The sequence below is a fragment of the Spermophilus citellus genome, assembly GCF_964194105.1.
Source record: "Spermophilus citellus genome assembly, chromosome: 15".
Taxonomy (NCBI): domain Eukaryota; kingdom Metazoa; phylum Chordata; class Mammalia; order Rodentia; family Sciuridae; genus Spermophilus; species Spermophilus citellus.
The window spans coordinates 69,167,839-69,187,732 of NC_138195.1; the positions used below are offsets into that span (position 1 = coordinate 69,167,839).

General features: G+C 36.7%; 1 protein-coding gene across 3 annotated transcripts in view; it reads left to right on the forward strand.

The window, feature by feature from the left end:
* Nucleotides 1–806: 806 nt before the first annotated feature.
* The window catches only part of ENTPD7 (ectonucleoside triphosphate diphosphohydrolase 7), a 44,218-nt gene continuing 25,130 nt past the window's right edge, over nucleotides 807–19,894 (forward strand). For all 3 annotated transcript variants that reach the window (XM_081268476.1, XM_081268475.1, XM_081268477.1), the window contains exons 1-5: nucleotides 807–914; nucleotides 1,198–1,292; nucleotides 2,403–2,585; nucleotides 16,055–16,260; nucleotides 16,528–16,678. In XM_081268476.1, the coding sequence (XP_081124602.1) occupies nucleotides 1,285–1,292; nucleotides 2,403–2,585; nucleotides 16,055–16,260; nucleotides 16,528–16,678 (548 nt within the window). In that variant the 5' untranslated portion in view covers nucleotides 807–914; nucleotides 1,198–1,284. The remainder of the gene's footprint in view (nucleotides 915–1,197; nucleotides 1,293–2,402; nucleotides 2,586–16,054; nucleotides 16,261–16,527; nucleotides 16,679–19,894) is intronic.

Here is a 19,894-nt window from a genome sequence, read left to right on the forward strand (position 1 = left end):
TTGATTTAGGAAGACTTAAGACATTATGCATTACTTTAAATATTTTCATTCTTTCAATAACTACTAAAAATAAGTTCACAATTAGGGTTTCAAATGTCAGGTTGCGAAAATCTTAAGTCTTTATGTTGTCCAAGCGACTCCCTCGGGGAAATAAGAGAGGACTGGGGAAAGCAAAGAAGACTAAAAACATTTAGATTCTTAAGCTCCAGGAGGGCAGAGACCCAAAAGCTCGTAATGGGTGGCACACGTATTCAAAGCATTTTGAATGGATGACCATAAGTAGTTTAATGAAGACATCGTCTAGGATTTATGTTTTTCTCATGGGACAGGACATCACTTTTGGTGGGCTATAGGGAAGGTTTGGGAGAACTGCCATTCTGTCAGGGAAGGATGGTGGGCACGAACCTCCAATGGGTTGTGGGCATGGGATGCACTTCTGTCGCGAACACCCTGAGACCCACCAACCCGAGCCCTAGGTCCTAGGAACAGCTGCGGAGAGTGTCCCGTAGTGAACTCGCGCCACCGTGAGGGCAGCCCACACAGCGTGTCCGGGCATCTTTCACCTGTGCGCCCATCGCCCGCCTTTCCAGGCGGAGACTCGACACGACGCCTTTCCGATTGGACGTGGCTGGAAATCCCGGGGCGGGCATTAGATGCTGTGCGCTCTTGGGGATTCGCCATTCTGGCGGATGGACGTGCTGCCGGCGCAGCGGGTTCGCCCTTCGCTCTGGCTGCGTAGGGGGCGGGCCTGTCTCCCGGGTCCCATGTCACTCATTGGCTCCGTGCGGTTTCCTTGGGGACGTGGCGCCGCCGCCGGCTCCGGCCCTCCTTCCGGCTGGGCTGGAGGCTGTAGGAGCAGCTGTGGACACGGCGGATCCGAGCGGTGCCGAGGGACCGGCGGGCCGCTCGATCCTGTGAGTGGGAATGCGGGAGAGCTGCGGGACCGGGGGAGACGGGGAGAGGAAATGGGGACCCTCTCTACCTGGGGATTGCAGATTCCTCGAAGACGGAGCTGGCCCACGGGAACGCTCCACTTCCAGATCTACCCGGATAGGGGGTCCTCTGGGCCTGAGGAATGAGAAAGGACAGACACTGAGTGGGAGCCGGGAAATGGGTGGGAGATGTGGAATTCTCGTGAAGGTCTAGTCTCGTGGGCACTGCTGGAGGTAAGCCTGAAACCCAGCCAACTCTTTCCAGGCTGCAGACTTAGGAGATGCCTGGGACAAGGAATCCACCTTCTCAGGTCAAAAGAAAAAGGAGGTGACAGACCACTGAAGGGAACCCATGGCTAGGTAAGGCTGCACACTTTCTCCCTGATTGGGGACTTCAATGGAGTATGGCAGGAGGACCGTGGGGAGGGGATCCTGAGACTATTATCTGTGAGGTCTGCCCTGAGGCTGCACCTGGACTTTGCTTCCTGTCCAGGAGTATGCAAAGATGGTCAAAGCTGTGTTTTTTTGAAGGCAGGTGCAATAAATAATTTTCATCCAGTGACCCTAGGATTGTAGAGGGAGTTTGTTTTCTCAGCTCTGAAAAGTGCTAGATTGTAATATTCTTTCAGATTTCCATCTGAGTGAAGCTAAATGTCCCTTGAGGAAGTTAAACTGGCATTATTTTTTGAATCACTATAGAAAGTGAACTTCACAATTGAATACAGTTATCCATATATTATAATTCTCTGAAACTTTTTTGTTTTAAAGATAAATGTAGATCTACATAACCCAATATGGGACGGTTGCAAAAGAGAGTGAAGGAAAGAAGCAGAACCATTTTTTGTGCTACCATTTTTGTAAGACCAAGGGAATGGGCACACACACACACAGATATTACTACATGTATTGCTATGTATTTATGCCTGTGTAGCCATAGACTATTCCTAGAAAGATACATTGAAAGTCGTAGCAGTGGTTACCTCTTAGAGAGAGAGGTGGTGGGGTCAGATAAAAAGATTCACTTTTCACTAAATTTTGAACTGTTTTATTTATTTATTTACCATGTGAATATATAACTTATTAAAACATTTAAAAAGTAAGTTGAGTAATTTTTCTGACTATCCAGTTTCTTGTCAGCGTTCCTGGTGGTAATGTTGTAGTTGGTCTGATTCTCCAGTGTTATAAGTTCCTACAGGAGCTTGGTGATCTTTTCATTGATATGAGATTAATTCTTTGAATTGCACACAAAAGTACAGAGTTTGGAAAGAGAAGATAAGACTTTTCTGATTTGCATAGAAGCACCATGAACAATATAGGTGCTTTTTTAAATTTTGAGATTAAAACAATAGACTTTTTTTTTTGGCATTTTTTTTGGTCTTTATTAGGAGGGCTTTTATCCAATTTAAAACCCACTTTAAGCACTCAATCTTGGAGACTTTTCAGGCTTAATTTATATTTGTCTCATTTCAGGATCAGTTTTTCCTACCTCTGCCCAGCTTCCTGGTACTTCACTGTGCCCACAGTGAGCCCATTTCTCCGTCAGCGGGTAGCATTCCTGGGGCTCTTCTTCATATCCTGTCTCCTTTTACTTATGTTAATCATGGACTTTCGACATTGGGGTGCATCATTACCAAGAGATAGGCAGTATGAAAGGTGAGTCAGCTTTAGATCACTGAGCTGCTTTGGCACTGAAGTCATTGACATTTTGATAAGCTGTTTAACATACTACTACTTTGGCCCTTTGGGGGGATATTGTACTTTTAATAGTAAAGATTGCATGTTATTTATTACTTAAGAAAAATCTTAAGCTCCATTTTATCTGTGTTCAATTTTGATTCAGAAATGCTGATACTGCCTTTTAATCATGAAAGGCATCTTTCTATTTTCTTGTTTTGGTGGGCTGACTTACTGGGTGCATAAATGTTTAGGATTTTTGTGCATCCTTGATGAATTGATCCCTGTACTGTTAAATGATTCTCTTTGTCCTTGATTATATTGTTTGCTCTGAAAGCTACTATTCTGGTATTATTACAACTGCTTCAGCTTTCTTTTGATTAATGTTAGCATGATTGATCTTTAGTTTGTGCTCTTAGTTTTAGCCTATTTTTATCTTAGTATTTAAAGTGGGCTGCTTCTAGTTACTGTTTAGTTCAGCCTCACTTTTTATCCAGTCTGACAATCTCTGCTTTTTAAAAAAAATATTTATTTTTTAGTTGTAGTTGGACATAGTACCTTTATTTTATTTATTTATTTTTATGTAATGCTGAGGATCGAACCCAGGGCCTCACATGTGCTAGGCAAGTGCTGTACCACTGAGCCACAACCCCAGCCCCAATCTCTGCTTTTTAATTGGGGTGTTTAGGCCACTTACACTTAATTATTAATTGAGTTTAATCTATATTGCTGTTTGTTTTCTATTTGTCACATTTTGTTCATGTTTCCTCTTTTTTTTTCATTTTTTTTTTTAGTTGTTGATAGACCTTTATTTTATTTATTTATATGTGGTGCTGAGAACCAAACCCAGGGCCTCACATATGCCAGGCAAATGCTCTACCACTGAGCCCCAGCCCCAGCCCTTTCCTCTTTTCTTTTTTTTTAAATTGAGTGTGTATTTTTTTTCTGATTACATTTTATCTTTTTTGTTTGCTTAAAAGATATAACTCTTTTTTAAAGTGATTGCTTTAGGTTTATAGTATACATCTTGAACTTACCAGAGTCTATTAAAGTAATATCACACCTCTTCACAAATTATAACAACCTAACAGTAGTATACTTTCATTCCTCCGTTCCCCTGGGTCTCTGTGCTATAGTTGTCGTACATTGTATTTCTTACATATAACTTCCACATATGTTGTTATTATCTTTGCTTTAAACAGTCAATTATCTTTTAAAGAGATTTTTAAAAATAAGAAAAAAAAGACTTGTATATTTACCCATGTATTTACTATTTCTGGGTTCTTCTTTTTTTTTTTTTTTTTTTTTTTGTACAGATCTTTATTTCCATCTGGTGTCATTTCCCTTTTTTTCTAAAGAATTTTCTTTCAATTTCTAGCAGAGCAAGTCTGCAGGTGATGAATTTCTTCAATTTTTGTATGACAGAAGAAATCCTTATTTTGTTTTCCTTTTAAAAGAAATATTCATTGGTTGTAGAACTCTAGGTCAATTGGTTTTTTTCTTTGATTATTTTAAAGATGATGCTCTCTTGACTTTTGGCTGGCATTCTTCTTGTGGAGAAGTCTGCTGTCATTTTTATCTTTCATCTTTCTGTATATAATGTGTTTTTTTCCTCTGACAGCTTTTAAGATTTTCTTTCTTTTCCTTCCCTTTATTTCTTCCTTCTTTTCCATCTTTCTTTTGACTGGGGATTGAACCCAGGGGTGCTTTACAACTGAGCTACATCCCCAGTCCTTTTAATTTTTTTTATATTGAGACACTAAGTTGCTGACACTGGCCTTGAGCTTGCTTTCCTCCTGCTCCAGCCTCCTAAGTCACTGGGATACATGTGTACACCACTGTGTCCAGCCTTTTAAGATTTTCTTTTCTTTCTATAGGCACCAGAGATTAAACTCAAGGCACTTAACCACTGAGCCATATCCCCAGCCCTTTTTTATTTTGAGACAGGATCTAGCTACATTGCTTAGTGCCCCACTAAGTTGCCGAGGCTCACCTAGAACTTGTGATCCTCTTGTCTCAGTTTCCCAAGCTGCTGGGATTACAGGTGTGCACCGCTGTGACCGGCTAAGATTTTCTTTTTATCACTGGTTTTAAGCAATTTGATCATAATGTGCTTTGTTATAGTTTCCTAAATAATTTGTGATTCTTATTTGGGAGAAACATTTGCTGAGAATTTGCTGTGTGCGTGACATTGTGATAAGCATGGTGATACAAAGATAAAGTGTGGTCCTTGAATTTTTGGATCTACGGATTTGTAGTTTTTAATCAAATTTGGAAAAAGTTTGCCAGTTATTTCTAAATATATTTTTCTGTCCTCCCCAGTTCTCCTTTGGGGACTCCAGTTGCATATATATGGAACCATGTAATATTTTCCACAGCTCACTGATTATCTTTTTTTTCCCCCCAGTAGGTTTTTTTTTTCCCCCTGTGTTTGATTTGGATATTTTATTGCTGTGTTTTCAAGTTCATTAGCACTTTCTTCTGTAGTATCTAATCTACTGTTAATTCTACCTGGTGAAAACTGAATATCATTTTTCATGGAAAACTCATCTGAGTTACTTGACATTCTTTCAGTGCCATACCAATTGCACAGAAGATCTGCATTCTTTTATAACAGTGATTCATTTGATTGTTTTTCTTTTTTTTGTGGTTAGTTTCTGCAGAAGCTACAAAATTAAATGATGGCATGTTGTGTTCATCTTCAAAATGATTTTCTAATTTATTTTAGAATTTTCTTTTCCTTATTGCTCCTCAGATATGTATCAGGAGACTTCAGGCAGCAAGTAACAGCCAAAACTGACTTAAATAATAAAAAAGTTTATTGGCTTACAAAACCAGAAGTCCAGGGATAGAGGGACCACAAGTTCAACATTGGCTAGCAAGATGGGAATCTCTGTCTCCTCTCCATTTTCCACAAAGTCAGCTAGTTTAATGGTTGCAAAACAGGAGTCAGTAGCAAGCAAAGCAACATGCATCCTCACTCATGTCCTGTGGTGCTCCATGGCCCTCTTCTGAGAATGAACTACCTTCCCATAAACCTCGAGCAACCCTTTCCTTGAATCTCTTTTGGTCAGAATTGAGACACATGCCTACTCTTCTTTTCGTTATTGGGTGAATCTGTCCCCAGTATGTGTTTTCTATTAATTCTTGTCATTAATTCATTAAATAAAACTTTATTGGGCTGGGGATGTGGCTCAGGTGGTAGCGCGCTGGCCTGGCATGCGTGCGGCCCGGGTTCGATCCTCAGCACCACATACCAACAAAGATGTTGTGTCCGCCGAGAACTGAAAAATAAACGTTGAAAAATTCTCTAAAAAAAAAAAAAAAACTTTATTGAGCAGCCACTGTGTGGAGGTGATAATAGATATGAGGACAGGGAGACTTTGGTACCTTTCCTCAAGAAGCTCATGTTTCCCACCTTTCTTTCTGTAGCAGCGCTATTCATTTGTATTGTCTGAATCTTCCTTTCCTGAAGAGGAAGCACTGTTTGGGTGACTATAGTACTCAACAGTTGGCTTTAAGAAACCTGTTAACATTGGAGACCTAAATCCATAAGTTTAGTTTCTTTAATGCTTATTGGGATTTTCTTGACAAACCAAAGTACATTTTCTCACAGGAAAACAACATGGTCTAATTATGGAATTCCATATAGATTAGTTTATATGGCCAGAGAGACAATTAGGGAGTGAGTAGTGAGCTGTATAAATGGAGATGTAGATCAGGCTGGGTCTCCTAAGCCATTTTAGGGGGTTAGATATTATCCTAAGGATAGAGGGGAGACTCTAAAAGATTTTTGAGAGTATTTTGATCTGACTTGCTTTTTGAAGAAAGTTCACTTTGGTGGCATTGTGAAGAATGAATTGGAGGGGAATAAAAGATAAAGCAGAGAGACTAATTGGAATACTTCAATAGAGATGATGGTGTCCAGAACTTGGGTGGCAGAAACATGGATTGAGAGAAGTAAAAACATTTGAACCACAAGTGGGAGGAGGAGTGATTCAGTAGTTTTTTTTGTTTTGTTTTGTTTTGTTTTGTTTTGTGTGTGTGGTACTGGGGACCAAACCCAGGGCCTTGTGCATTGTAGGCTGACACTACACTGCTGAGCCATGCCACTGGACCCTGATCCGATAGTTATTATTTTCCACAGTATGCCAAGTGACCAGATTCAATAAATACTTATTAGGTTGAATTAACTGAAACAGCTGCAGAGCTGAGGAGCACACAGACTGCACACTGTAATGTCGTTATCCAAGTGTTAATATCCTGTAAGGCTCTTGCACAGTAGCCAGCAGCCAGCAGCCACGTAGCCTAGGACTCATTGTTATTAATGAAAGGTTATGTACATATTGTCACAGATTACCATATCTCATTAAACTTCACCCATGAATCATGTAGGAGGTAAACATTTGCTGACAGCTTGATATGCATGAAATTGTTAGGCACTGGGGTACAAAGATGAATAAAACGTGGCTTCTGAACTCATAGTTCATGATCTAATTACAGAGACAGACTTGAAGGAATAATTATTTCCCAGTGAGATAATAGTTTATATGCAGCTGTGTAGAATCAGGAGCAAAGAATTAGAACCTGTACATAGGTAGGAATCGGGAACAAAGTTAAGAATCAGAAATTTGTCAGAAGAGGCCCATGAGGAACCAAATTTTATATCACTAAGCTCATGTCCTAAAAGTGCATGTATTTTACTGATAAGATAGTCTATATTACATAAAACCTGCTTGCTTTTCTTGTACACACACTTTTATTCATATGGTTCTCTCTTAATGTAACAGAATAATGTCACATTGGAATATGCAGGTGAGGTGAGGTGTGTCAATAGCTGTAGGCACACTGATGGTAACAATTAGTAATAATCTGATATCCTAAGGGTGAGGAAACCCAATTTCTACAGACAATTTCTATAGTGGTAAGTAGTTCTATGTATTCAGTTAAACATAGTCTAATAATTTATATTAATATTGATATTAAATAATTGATTTTTAATCTTTGCATATCTAAATCATTTGAGGACCATTACCAAATGAAAGTAGTAGGGCATTTTGTTGAGGGAATTCTAATATGCAGCCTAGGTTGAGAACCATTTGCTGTAAGGAGGAGGTATTGTGGTGTAGGGGAAAGAAGATTGGTTTAGAGCTAATTAGCCCTAATCATTTGCTAGTCTGGTGACAGGGGCAGGCTCCTTACAAGTTCTGGAATTTCATTTTCTTTATGTATGAAGTTGGAGTAAAAATAGCTGCTTCGTACTCCTGTCATTTGTACTTTTAAAAGAGGATAACATCTAGGACTGTCTAGTGCATTGATTGACTAATTTATTTTTTGTGGCATCTGCTACTGCTTAAGCACTGGGAACACTAGCTTATGATCAAATGATCAAGCAGGTAACTAGGAATTAATGGAAATACCTATCACCTTAGTTCAACAGCTTAAAATATTTTTAAGGCAGGTGCTTATAGTTTTGATTTTTGTATTACTACAAATATAACCATATTTTTTTCCTACTTAAACTGTTCTGAATTCACATTATTAAATTTTTATCAGTATTTTGTGGTGATGCACGGAATGTGCTATGCTTCCAGGAACACGCTTACAAATATCTTCACAGATGCAAGTTTGAAAACCTTAGATCATGAAAATGTGCCCAGAGGAATTTTGCATTCATTCTTCTGTGGTTTCGATAAATAAGGCATTTATTTAGTTAGATATGATAGTTTCTCTTGCACATTGCATTTTTGTGTTTTAATATGTGTGAAAGAAGTTAATGTTTTAAAAATATTTTAATTTAATTATTTTGTATTAAAAAACATTTTTATTTGAATTCTTTTCAGATATTGGTGAAATTTAGCAAATCTCTTCTCAGGTAATATGACTCATGACTTTAGAAGCCTGTGTGTTTTTTCCTTTAGTAGTTTCAAAATCATATATATTTTTTTAAATTGTGAATGCAAGCCACATTGCTTCTGAAGAAGAAAGCAAGAGATTTGCATCAGAATTGCAATTTGGGGCATCAGTAAGCCTAGAAATCTAAAGCTGTTTTTTGTTTTGTATTTTTCAATACAAATAATTGACTATAATGGCCAAGATTTTACTTTTTAGAACAGTTTTAGTTTTATAGCTTCTTGAAGCTGAAAGTACAAAGATTTCTCATACATGCCCTGTCCCCATATAAGTAGGAGTGTTATGTTTTTAAGATTTTTTTTGTGTGTGTTGGGCTGGGGTTGTGGATCAGTGGTAGAGTGCTTGCCTAGCATGTGTGAGGCCCTGGGTTTGATTCTCAGCACTGCATATAAATAAGTAAAATAAAGGTCCATTGACACTTAAAAAAATATTAAAAGAAAAAAATTTAAAAAATAGATTTTTTGTGTTAATGTGTATTTAAATCAATTATTTATTTAGCATGTGTTATAGATTAATCAAGACATGATCCAATGATGTATTCAGACTTAATATGTATTTATCATTTGTATATTTATTCATTTATTCACTTAATCAACAGATATTATTGAATAGCTATGCTGTGGTTATCTAATAAGTAGTCATTACCTACAAGTGATTAGTGAATTTGAAATAAAAAATTCAGTTTACTTGCATTAAACACATTTCAAGTGCTCAATGACTACATGTAGCTAGTGGCTATCCTATTGGACAATGTAAATAGAGAATATTTCCATCATATCAGGAAGTTCTGTTGGACAGTGCTAGGTTTACCATATTTAAGGCACTGCCCTAGGTGCTGGGTTAATTGTTAAAATTTATTTTTAGTGTAAGGGGCACTTTTAGTGTGTGTATAAATATATATTACATACATATATAGTGATATTATATACAACACACATGTAATATATATTAAATAAACAGTAAATTATTCTTACCAAATATTCTGTATATTTAGCACATTTTTTAAGCCTTAATGTTTAATATTGTTTACTTTTCAGTAGCCTCACTACTATCTTCATTAGAGAGTAAAATTTTGTCTGGTTGAACTATTGGTCTGAAGACTTTCTTTTGTAGCTGTGGAAAAATTGTACCTTCATCTTCCTTTGCTATCTATCTGAGAATAACTGAGTGAGAGGTTCTATGTCTGTGATTGGCTCAGTACCAGCCTTCTTTAATTTTGTTTAAAAAAAAGTCAGAAAGGGGCATTACTTTTGGTTAGGATAAAAATGATAAGCTTAGGATACGCAGATAAAATTAAGATATTTTTGGTGTGTGTGTGTGTGTGTGTGTGTGTGTGTACTGGAGATTGAACCCAGGGGTTCTCTAACACCCAAGCTACATCCCCATCCCCAGCCCTTTTTATTTTTCTATTTAGAGACAGGGTCTCACTAAGTTGCTGAGGCTGGCCTTGGATAATCCTGCCTTGGCCTCCTGAGTTGCTGAGATTCCAGGCATGCATCACTGCACCTGGAAGTGTTCTTATGTAGAGCAATTTAGAGATTTTTGCTGGCATGACTGAAAGCATCTGTTCACATTCATTCATTTACTTGATCTTAATGGTGTTTTTAGAGTTTATAAGCAGGGCTTTAAATTATAAATGTTCCTGTCTGCTCTGATTAATCTTGTTAGGAGGTAAGCAGTAACCTTACAAGATGTTTTTCTGGATGTGTATTACTGTCATCATTCATGTGTAGTTACTTTAGTAATAATGTCATTATATTTGGTTCTAAGTCCTGAATAGTGGTTGAAAAGTATAACATTTAACAAAGAGCTGGTAGACCCACACTGATGGGGTACTCATTTATTGACTTTTGGTACATCACTGAGTTCTATTGGAACGCTGAAAGTGATATAATTAATGTTGATTTTGTAAGCTAGGTAATGGTTTGGTCAGTTACAACACTAATGCTGTTAATGTTTTTAGGATAATGGCAGCGAAAAGCTTTTGTTTTCCAGTTCTACTTGGGGTGATTATTTGTGGATGGATAACTTTCTTTTAATTTACTCAGCAGTGACTAATGGAAAATTGTGTTTCTCAAAGGGAAAGAGTGCATGTGTGTATATGTACATGACATGGGGGAGGGTGAGTGTATGATGGAGAATCAGACCTCTCTTTGGAAGGTGGATGTGAGGGATTGCAAAGCTTTTGGAACTTTTCTCCTGGGCTATAAGTCTTCTTTATAGATTGGTTTAGTGCAGCATTAGGAAAGCAAGAGGGTTCAGCAGTTCAAATAATTGACTATAATGGCCAAGTTGTGGGCTGCAAATCATAAATAGAAAAATCCAGAAAAGGACAAGTGATCCATACAGAGATGAAGACTGTTGGGTGGTTGAAAAGTATAAGAAGACTGATGAGGGTCTAAAGAGGGCAGAGTTCCAGAAAGAGGTAATTCTGTTAACTCCCAAAGGGGAAAATTGTTCTTCAGTTACTCATTTGTATACAAAACAAGAAAAATGGAGACTTTCTGCTTCCTGCATTGACTTATCAAAAGAATCATCTGGGACACAGCAGAAATGCCATCTGGTCCTTTCTATCTGCCTTGTGATCTAATGACAGCTGATTTTTTTTTTTTTTTTTTTTTTTTGCCATTATACATGAAGACTTCTAAGGGAAGAGAAAGCAAAGTTAAGTTGCACCAAAATTAGAGGTGTATAAAGTTGCTTATTTTGGCAGAAATCAGAAAGTGTAACAGGATACTTTGGAAAGTCACTGAAATGTTCTAAAAGACCAATTGATTTTGAATATACCAGCTGTACAAAGACAGGGAGGAGTTACCAAGAAACCAACAGCATCATGTTGTGAGCTCTAGGACACAATGAGTATTGATTGATAAGTCTTAGGCAGAGAAATGTGAGGAACACTGTGGCAAATATCAAGATTCTGCAGATAAGGTACCTGCTCTTGAGAAACCTCTAGGAGAGGGTCTAACAAATGTGAAAGAAATCTTCGGGGCTCATACTGCAATATAAACTGACTACTAAAAGGGAATAATGACATGCTACCATTTTGAACAGAAGAAACAGGCCTTTTCAAATTGTTGTGGATATTAAAAGAGTCAGCATTGTTAAATAGAAGTGCCTTAGGACTGGGAAAAGGGGAAGGAATAGGTAGAAAAGCTGATGGATGTTAAGGAGAAAAATAAAATTGCCAAGTGTTTATCGACTCCTGGGGGTACTTGAGACCCTTTCAAGGAGCTTGTGAGGCCAAAACTATTTCCATAATAATATTAAGATCTTATTTACTTTTTTATTGTGGTAAAAAACATACAATTTATCATCTTAACCTTTTTTTTTTTTATTGAGGATTGAACGCAGTGGCACTTTACCACTGCACCACATCCTCAACCTCTTAATCACACCATGCCCTGCTCATCTTAACCATTTTTAAGTGTGCAGTTCAGCAGAGTTAAGTATGTTTATATTGTGGTGAAACAGTTCCCAGAACTTTTTCATCTTGCAAATCTGGAACTTTACACTATTAAACAACTTCCCTTTTCTCCTTCCTGCCAGCCACTTGTCTCTACCATTTTACTTTCTGTTTCTATTAATTGTACTACTTTAGATACATCATGTAAGTGGAATTGTACAGTATTTATCTTTTCATGACTAGCATATTTCCCTTGGCATAATGTCCTAAAGCTTCATCCGTTGGTGTATGAAAGGATTTCCTTCCTTTTTAAAGATGAATAACATTCCTTTGTATGTTCATACCACATTTTGTTTATCTGTTCATCTTTTGCTGGACACTTGGGTTGCTTCCACCCCTTGACCATTGCCATTGTATTTGCCTTTTTCTACTGGCATCTGTTCTGATGGTATAAAAGCAATGGTGAGTAAAATCAAGGTAGAGGCACCAAATCATACTAGTAGTTATTGTATTCTTCATTGTCATACAATAATAATGGGAAAAACCCGGTTCCATGTAGTATATTTTGGGATGAGATGAGAGTAGGTATTAAGCAGTTTTGCATACAATAGTAGTCTTGATGAAAATCACTTATGCAATTGGTTATGAGCTAAACCTAGTTGCTTTTATTATGGAACACAATTTATACTTGAAAGAAGGAATGTCAGAAAAATTAAAGTTCTCAGACTTGGAGGTTTCCTAGACATTTTCTTGAAAATGAAGTAATTGGGCATGGGTGCATGCATGCCTGTAAACCTAGTGATTCAGGGGCTGGAGCAGGAAGATTGCAAGTTTGAGGCCAGCCTCAGCAACTTAGTGAAACCCTGTCTCAATATAAAAAATAGAAAGGACTGGGGATATAGCTCAGTGGTAAATTGCCCCTGAATTAAAACCCTAGTACCAAAGAGAGAGGTGGGGAGGGGGAGGGGGGAAGGGGGGGAAAGAACGTGTATGAAGTAAATTTATCGAAATGAAAACAACTGTCAGAATTTATTGCCAATGATAAAATTTGAACTTGCAAGGAAAAATTAGAATTTTGGAAAACTATGGCTGCAGTTTTGAATTTGGTAACTTTCCAAGAGTTGAAAAATTTTTTGAGCAAGATTGGTGCTTATATTAATGAATGTAGTTTATGACACTATAGAATGCTATGTGTCAACATTAGGAAGATTTGCATAATTTGGTGAACTAATGTTTTCCAGCATATGATGTTACAAAATCATGCTTGGGGAAAAGCCACGCAAAGTGCAAGTTAAGGGATGGGTTTGTGGCTCAGTGGTAGGGCATTTGCCTAGCATGTGTGAGGCAATGGGTTCAATCCTCAGTACCACATAAATAAGTAAATAAAGGTATTATGTCCATTGGCAACTAAAAAAATATTTAAAACAAAAACAAAGTGCAAGATAAAACAGTAGATTTTTTTCCCCCTGGTACTGAGGATTGAACCTAGAGACACTTTGCCACTGGGATCCATCTCCAGTTCTTTTTATTTTAATTTTTTTTTTTTTATTTTGAGACAGAATTTCATTGAGTTACTGAGGCTAGCTTTGAACTTGCAATCTTGAGACACTGTGCCCCAATAAACCAAGAGATTGAAAACCAAATGAAAAGTTCTTGAATAGGGTTTTAGATTCCCACTGCAACTAATCTTTAAGAAATTCTACCTGTTTTGAGTTATAGGATAGTAACAAAAGAATATCCCCAGTGATTTCAAAAGTGCTATTAAAATACTCCTCCTTGGTCTGGGGATGTAGCTTAATGGTAGAGTACTTGCCTAAAGGCCCCAGCATTAAACTTTTTTTTTTTTTTTTTAAATACTCCTCTCTTTTCCAACAACATATGGGAGGCTGGATTTTCTCTCAAATACTTAACCAAAACAATATATTTTAGCAGATTGAATAAAGAAGCAAATATGAGAATCTAGCTATTATCTCTTAATCTAGGCTAAACATTTGTAAAACTGTGAAATAATATTACTCTTCTAATCTTGCAAATGCTTTTTTAGAAAATGTAGCCTATTTACATAGAAGTGTTAATATGTAATGAAGTTTTTGTTTTATCTAAATGAACAAATGTTTAAAAAATTTCTGTTTTATTTTATATCAAATGCAGATAGATGCACACAAAAGTTCTTGGGTGTCCAATGATTTTTAAGAATATAAAAGAGTCCTGATACTCTAAAGCTTGAGAACCAATGTTCTACAGAAAAGTAATTCAATAACAGGAAGAGGTAGGATCTAGAATCTTGGCAAAGGGAGACAGAGAGGGTGGTTTTCATAGGAGGAAAGCAAAGACCTGTGAAACATGTGAAGTAAAAAGACCACTGTGATGGGAAATAAGAAGCCACTTTGGGATGGAGGTACATTATCTTTCCTGTTTTCATTTCAATCTAAAATAATCCTGCGGTCAGCACTTGCAAGAGTTCTGTAACTTGAGTCTAGACTTTGACCAGCTTTCATGTGACAGGAGTGAGTTGTGAATTGATCATTGGATTCTGAACCCAGGACAAGCCCAGTAATTTGATTAGTTTGGGTAGGTTCTTGGTGAAATGGGAACTTGAGGATTGTAAACTTTCTTATGTGTAACAGATTTGTACCACCTGCTTTATTTTCAGAAACTCCTATTTTAGATCCAGATAAAACTTCTACCTTACCTTGCCTTATGCAGTAATTTATGGCATTATATTAAAGCACAAATGTATGTTCTCATTTTTAAAATATGTATTTTGCATTATAGGATAGAATAGGTGCTCAGTATCTATTTTTGATTATAGAACTATCTCTAGATGCTCTTTTTTCCCCCTTAAGTTTGCTTTATTTCAACAGCAAGGAATCTATATGGTCTGAAAAGCAATGTGGACTCACCAAGAAACACAGGCTAGATTGATCTGAGGGATGTGATATGTTCTGATTAGGAGTGGATTTACAACGAAGCTAATGATACCTACACTTCAAACCAGTCACTTGCATGGACCCCTTTTGTGTTTATAACTTTGAATCTTTTTTTTTTCCCCTTAAAGCTTTGCAAAATATATTTGTTAGGGATCTATATATTTGGAGTTAACTCCAAAGACAATGTTAGATGAACAAGGCATAGATAAGGAAGGGAGTTTAGGTATAATACTTGGAAAAATATAGAGCCTAACTCTCAGGGGATGTATTCAGACAATAATAATTGTCTTAGCTCAATGCATAGTAATACTTATTCAAAATTATGATCTGTGTACCCACACAGTATGTCATCTTTGTCATTTGAAGCCTTTGAACGAGAGTTAGCTATACTTATAGTTTTCAGGCATTCAGGTTCTGAGGGAATTTTAGTATTAATCAAAGCCTCAGTGCTCAGAAGCATTTTATCAATTCTTCTTTTCTTTCTGGACTTTTCAGCCCTTTTCTCCAGGGAGTCTTCTGCTGTTTGCTCTCCTAATATTTATCCAGTCAGTCATAATAGCAGCAGCTGTGCAGCAAACCACTGCCTAGCTGCTTGGTATGTGTTCTGAAGATAGATCCTGTTTTTTTTTCTTCTTTTGCAGTGCTGGGGATCAAACACGGTCTCACACTTGCTAAGCATACACTGTACCACTGAGCTACACTCCCAGCCCCTGATAGATCCTTTTAGTTCTCCTTATTTTATAGATGGTTATATATTCAAAAGATAAATAGTGGTTATATATTCAAAAGATAAATAATGGTTATATATTCAAAAGATAAATAGAAAAGAAATTATTAACATGGTTATCTAAAGTGTACAACAAATCACCTCCAAATTTAGTGGCTTTTAACAACAAAACTCAATAGTTTATTCTGACCTACAAATTCTTTAGTGCTTGGTAAAAGATTTGTTAGCCCAGCCAATTGTAGAACTGCCCTAAACATGTGGGGTGGGGAGTAGCATTAGTTATCTAATTTTATTGGCCTCTAGGCAAGTCAACCAGTTGTCGCTGAATATGCAATAGTAAATATGGCCAGTATTGTTTCATTAGAACTTATATTCCTGTGTGCTTAGCTCATTTAGGCAATTAATGAAGGCTCTTGAACAGATGGTGATGCTTCTCATGGACCTGGCTACTCTCTCTTTTTTCCTTGTTTAGGTATTTGGCTCGGGTAGGGGAACTTGAAGCTACAGATACTGAAGATCCAAATCTGAATTATGGACTTGTGGTGGACTGTGGTAGCAGTGGCTCCCGGATTTTTGTTTATTTCTGGCCAAGACATAATGGGAACCCCCATGACTTGCTGGATATCAAACAGATGAGAGACCGCAATAGTCAACCTGTGGTTAAAAAAATCAAGCCAGGTACTAATCAGAATATCTTTTGTTGATCTCTTTTATCTATTGTAGGCATGAAAGAGAAGAGAAGGGGGGGAGAAAATCTCCCCCTTTTATTGTGGGAGTCTGGGTAGTGAGAGAAATATTTTATTCATCGTTGCCCTCCTTTCAAATAAATAAAAACATGGGGTCTTAAGCAGAACCTTATGGGGTATCAGTTTTCTGAAGCTAATGTGATCTACTTTTTAAAAAAGTGTTTTTTTTTTTTTTTTTTTTTTTTTTTTTTAACTTAAGGAATCTCTGCAATGGCAGACACTCCAGAACATGCCAGTGACTACCTTCGTCCTCTGCTGAGCTTTGCTGCTGCTCATGTGCCTGTGACGAAGCACAAGGAGACCCCCCTTTACATCCTCTGCACAGCAGGCATGAGGCTTCTCCCTGAGAGGTGCGATGCTGGGTCTGGAGAGACACAGAAAAATGGGTGATGAAAGGGATGAAAGGCCAGTTCCACTCACTGCCCTTTGGTTTCCGGTCTGGATATGGATGTGGATACAACACGCAGAATTGACAGGTGGCACGAGAAGATTCATTGTTCAGAAATAGAGCAGAACTACCCTATACCCAGTTTTGATGAAAGGCTGGTTGTTGATGATCAGCTGTTCACATCTTCATGTCATTTGCTTATTTGGGATCAGTATCTGAGAGGGCCATAGTGATTCTTAATTTGGATTGAGAGTTGGGCATGGTGGGGACAGTGATAAATTGGAATCATGAAGCACCCCCACTTCTTATATCTTTGGAGGAACCTCATGTTGTTTCCCATGACTGTTGCACCACTTTGCATTCCCACTAACAGTATACGAGGGAGGGTTCCAGTCTCTCTATGTCCCCACCAACACTTGTTGTCTTGTTTTTTGATAATAGCCATCCTGACAGGTGTGAGGTGATTGTCATATTGTGGTATTAATTGTGTTTCCCTGCTGAGTAGTGACTTGGAACATTTTTTCTTATGCCAGTTATTCATTCATTTGTCTTTGTGGAAATGTCTGATCAGGTCCTTAGCTCATTTTAAAATCAGGTTATTAGTTGGTTTTGTTTTGTTTGCTATTGAGTTTTAAGAGCACTTTAATAAAGATTAACCCCTTACCAGATATGTAGTTTGCAAGTATTTTTCCATTCTGTTTATTGTTTACTTTGTTGTGCAAAAGCTTTTTAATTTGACATAGTCTCACTTATTTATTTTGGCTTTGTTGCCTGTGCTTTTGGTGTCATACTAATGCCATCATTGCCTGCCTTAACTTTAGGACCCAGGCTCCAGGAATATTTGTAGTCTCATGGACGGCAGGCTTTTATCATTAGCTTAAATATTTTCTGTTTGTAAATAGCGATTCCCTTTTCCACAAATTTCAATTTTATACTTGGCCTTTCTTTTCTAAAAACAACAACAACAACAAAACCTCAGCATACATGTAAGGCTCATGCTGCTTATATTGGACCTGCCAGGTTACATAACATGTGTCAACACTCCTTTGGGTGAACTTCTTTCCTTTTGATTAGACTCATAATAAGAGGTTTGCTGTCTGATTTACTGTTGAGAAGCAGATTATTTATATAACTGTTTGTCAACACGAGAGGTCTTCTGGCTCCTTGTAGATTTCACCATACATCTTGGTCTTTTAAAAGATTCATCTTATTTTATTTAATTTTAAATAAAAATAAACTTTAAATATTGTAGCTACAACCTTACATCACTAAAGGAAATCTTTAAAGTAAACCAAACCAAACAAAAACTTTACAATCCTACTGTCAAAAGTATTTTATTTTGTCCCAATTTCTTTGTACATCTATATGTAATTCCTATGAAGCTGTAATTATTCTGTGCATGCAATTTAGAATGTTTGTTTTTGACACAGGTAATATTAAAATTGTTTAAAAATTTAGAAACTGTGAAAAGAGTCTAGATGACACAAAATGGTAATGCCACATCACAGAATCTGAGAATGACCAGAGGTCTCACAACCAAAGAAGTAGGAGGAAGGACAGAGAAAAGGCTGACTCAGATCAAAAAGGCAGAGCCAGCAGGGCTAGGTAGCGGAAAGCAGTGGGTGGTTTGGCCACCTTTCGTAAGTCTGGAGCAAAGGAGACAATTGCCTCTTCTCCTGGCACCAGCATTGCCTTGGTCAAAGAAGTTTCCATTGAGACAAAACCCACAGTGTAACTTAACTTTACTGTCTGTCTGTGATGTTAGCTATCAGTGTGAAAATTCTGAATTTTAATATTTATTTTTTTAAGAACTTTTAAAAAAATTGTCTTTTTGTTTGTTTGTTGTTGTTTTCTGATCACTTCTCTCAATAATTCATACATCTATCTTGGGATTAATGAGATCATTGCTGCCTGTAAGGTCAAGCTAGTTGTTGACACAAATATGGATATCACTGCAAGATCCTGTTTTGTATGATTAATGTTTTGCTATTTTATTAGCATTTGTGGGTAATATTCAATGTGGAGTTGAATCACGAAGACTATTTTAAATTTATTAGCACTTGGTTTTATTTCTTTGCTAAGAACCTAATAGAATTTTTTCTATTTCCCTTTTATTTTATAGTAGAAATACCCATAATAAAATTACAAAGGTAATACAGGGTTTAATAAAAACATTATAGGAAATTTCAAATGCATATAAGAGTAGAGAGAACAGTACAATAAGTCCATTTTACCTACCACCCAACTTCAACAGTTACCAACATTTTGCTATTAAGTTTTTTAAATAGCAAAAATAATATTGAATTTTAGAAAATGAAAGTTTTATTTCTATACAATATAGGAAGAGTGTTTTTTGTTTTTAACATAAATGGGATCACATAATATGTACTATTTTGTACCCTAGTAGAATTCAACAAAATATATTGAACTTCTTTTCATGTGAATATGTATAGATATATATTGATCTCATTTCTTCTAACATTTGTATAGTATTACATTGTAAGGATGTGCCATAAGTTATTTAACCAACACCTATGTTATTATGCTATTTCCAGTTAGTCATTGCTACAAACAAATAATGCTGCTATATTCTTATCTTTATTTCTTGAGATGAATTTCTAAAAGTATAACAGCTGGATCAAAGGTTAAGCACATGTAAAATTTTGGAATAGTCTTAGATTGCTCTTTAGAAAGGTGGTGTTGGTAATTTACATTCCAAACAGCAGTGTGGGTTGGTGCCCATTCTTCATATCAGTACCAAACCCAGCAAGTCCTCCCTTTTGGTTAGTTTAGAAGCATATTTAATAGGGAGGGACAAATAATTTCTCTTGTGTCCCATGTGAATTTCTTATAAGAATTTAACATATTTTGGGTAATAATGAGTGAAATGCATTCCACTATTGTCATGTATGTAAAAAATTAATTAATTTTTAAAAAAGAATTTAACATATTTTAACAGTGAACTTTTTAAAGAAATTATAAATGAATTATATTAGATGATTATTAACTCAAGTATAATTCTGCACACTTCAGTGCTCACAGCATCCTTCACTATCTGAGTCTAGAATATTTTTGTAATGAATAATTTTGAAAACCCAAGATATTGGTCTCATTTTTTTCACTAGCAGTTTCCCTATATTCACATTATTATTATCTGCTTTGTTTCTTTGCTTTTCTT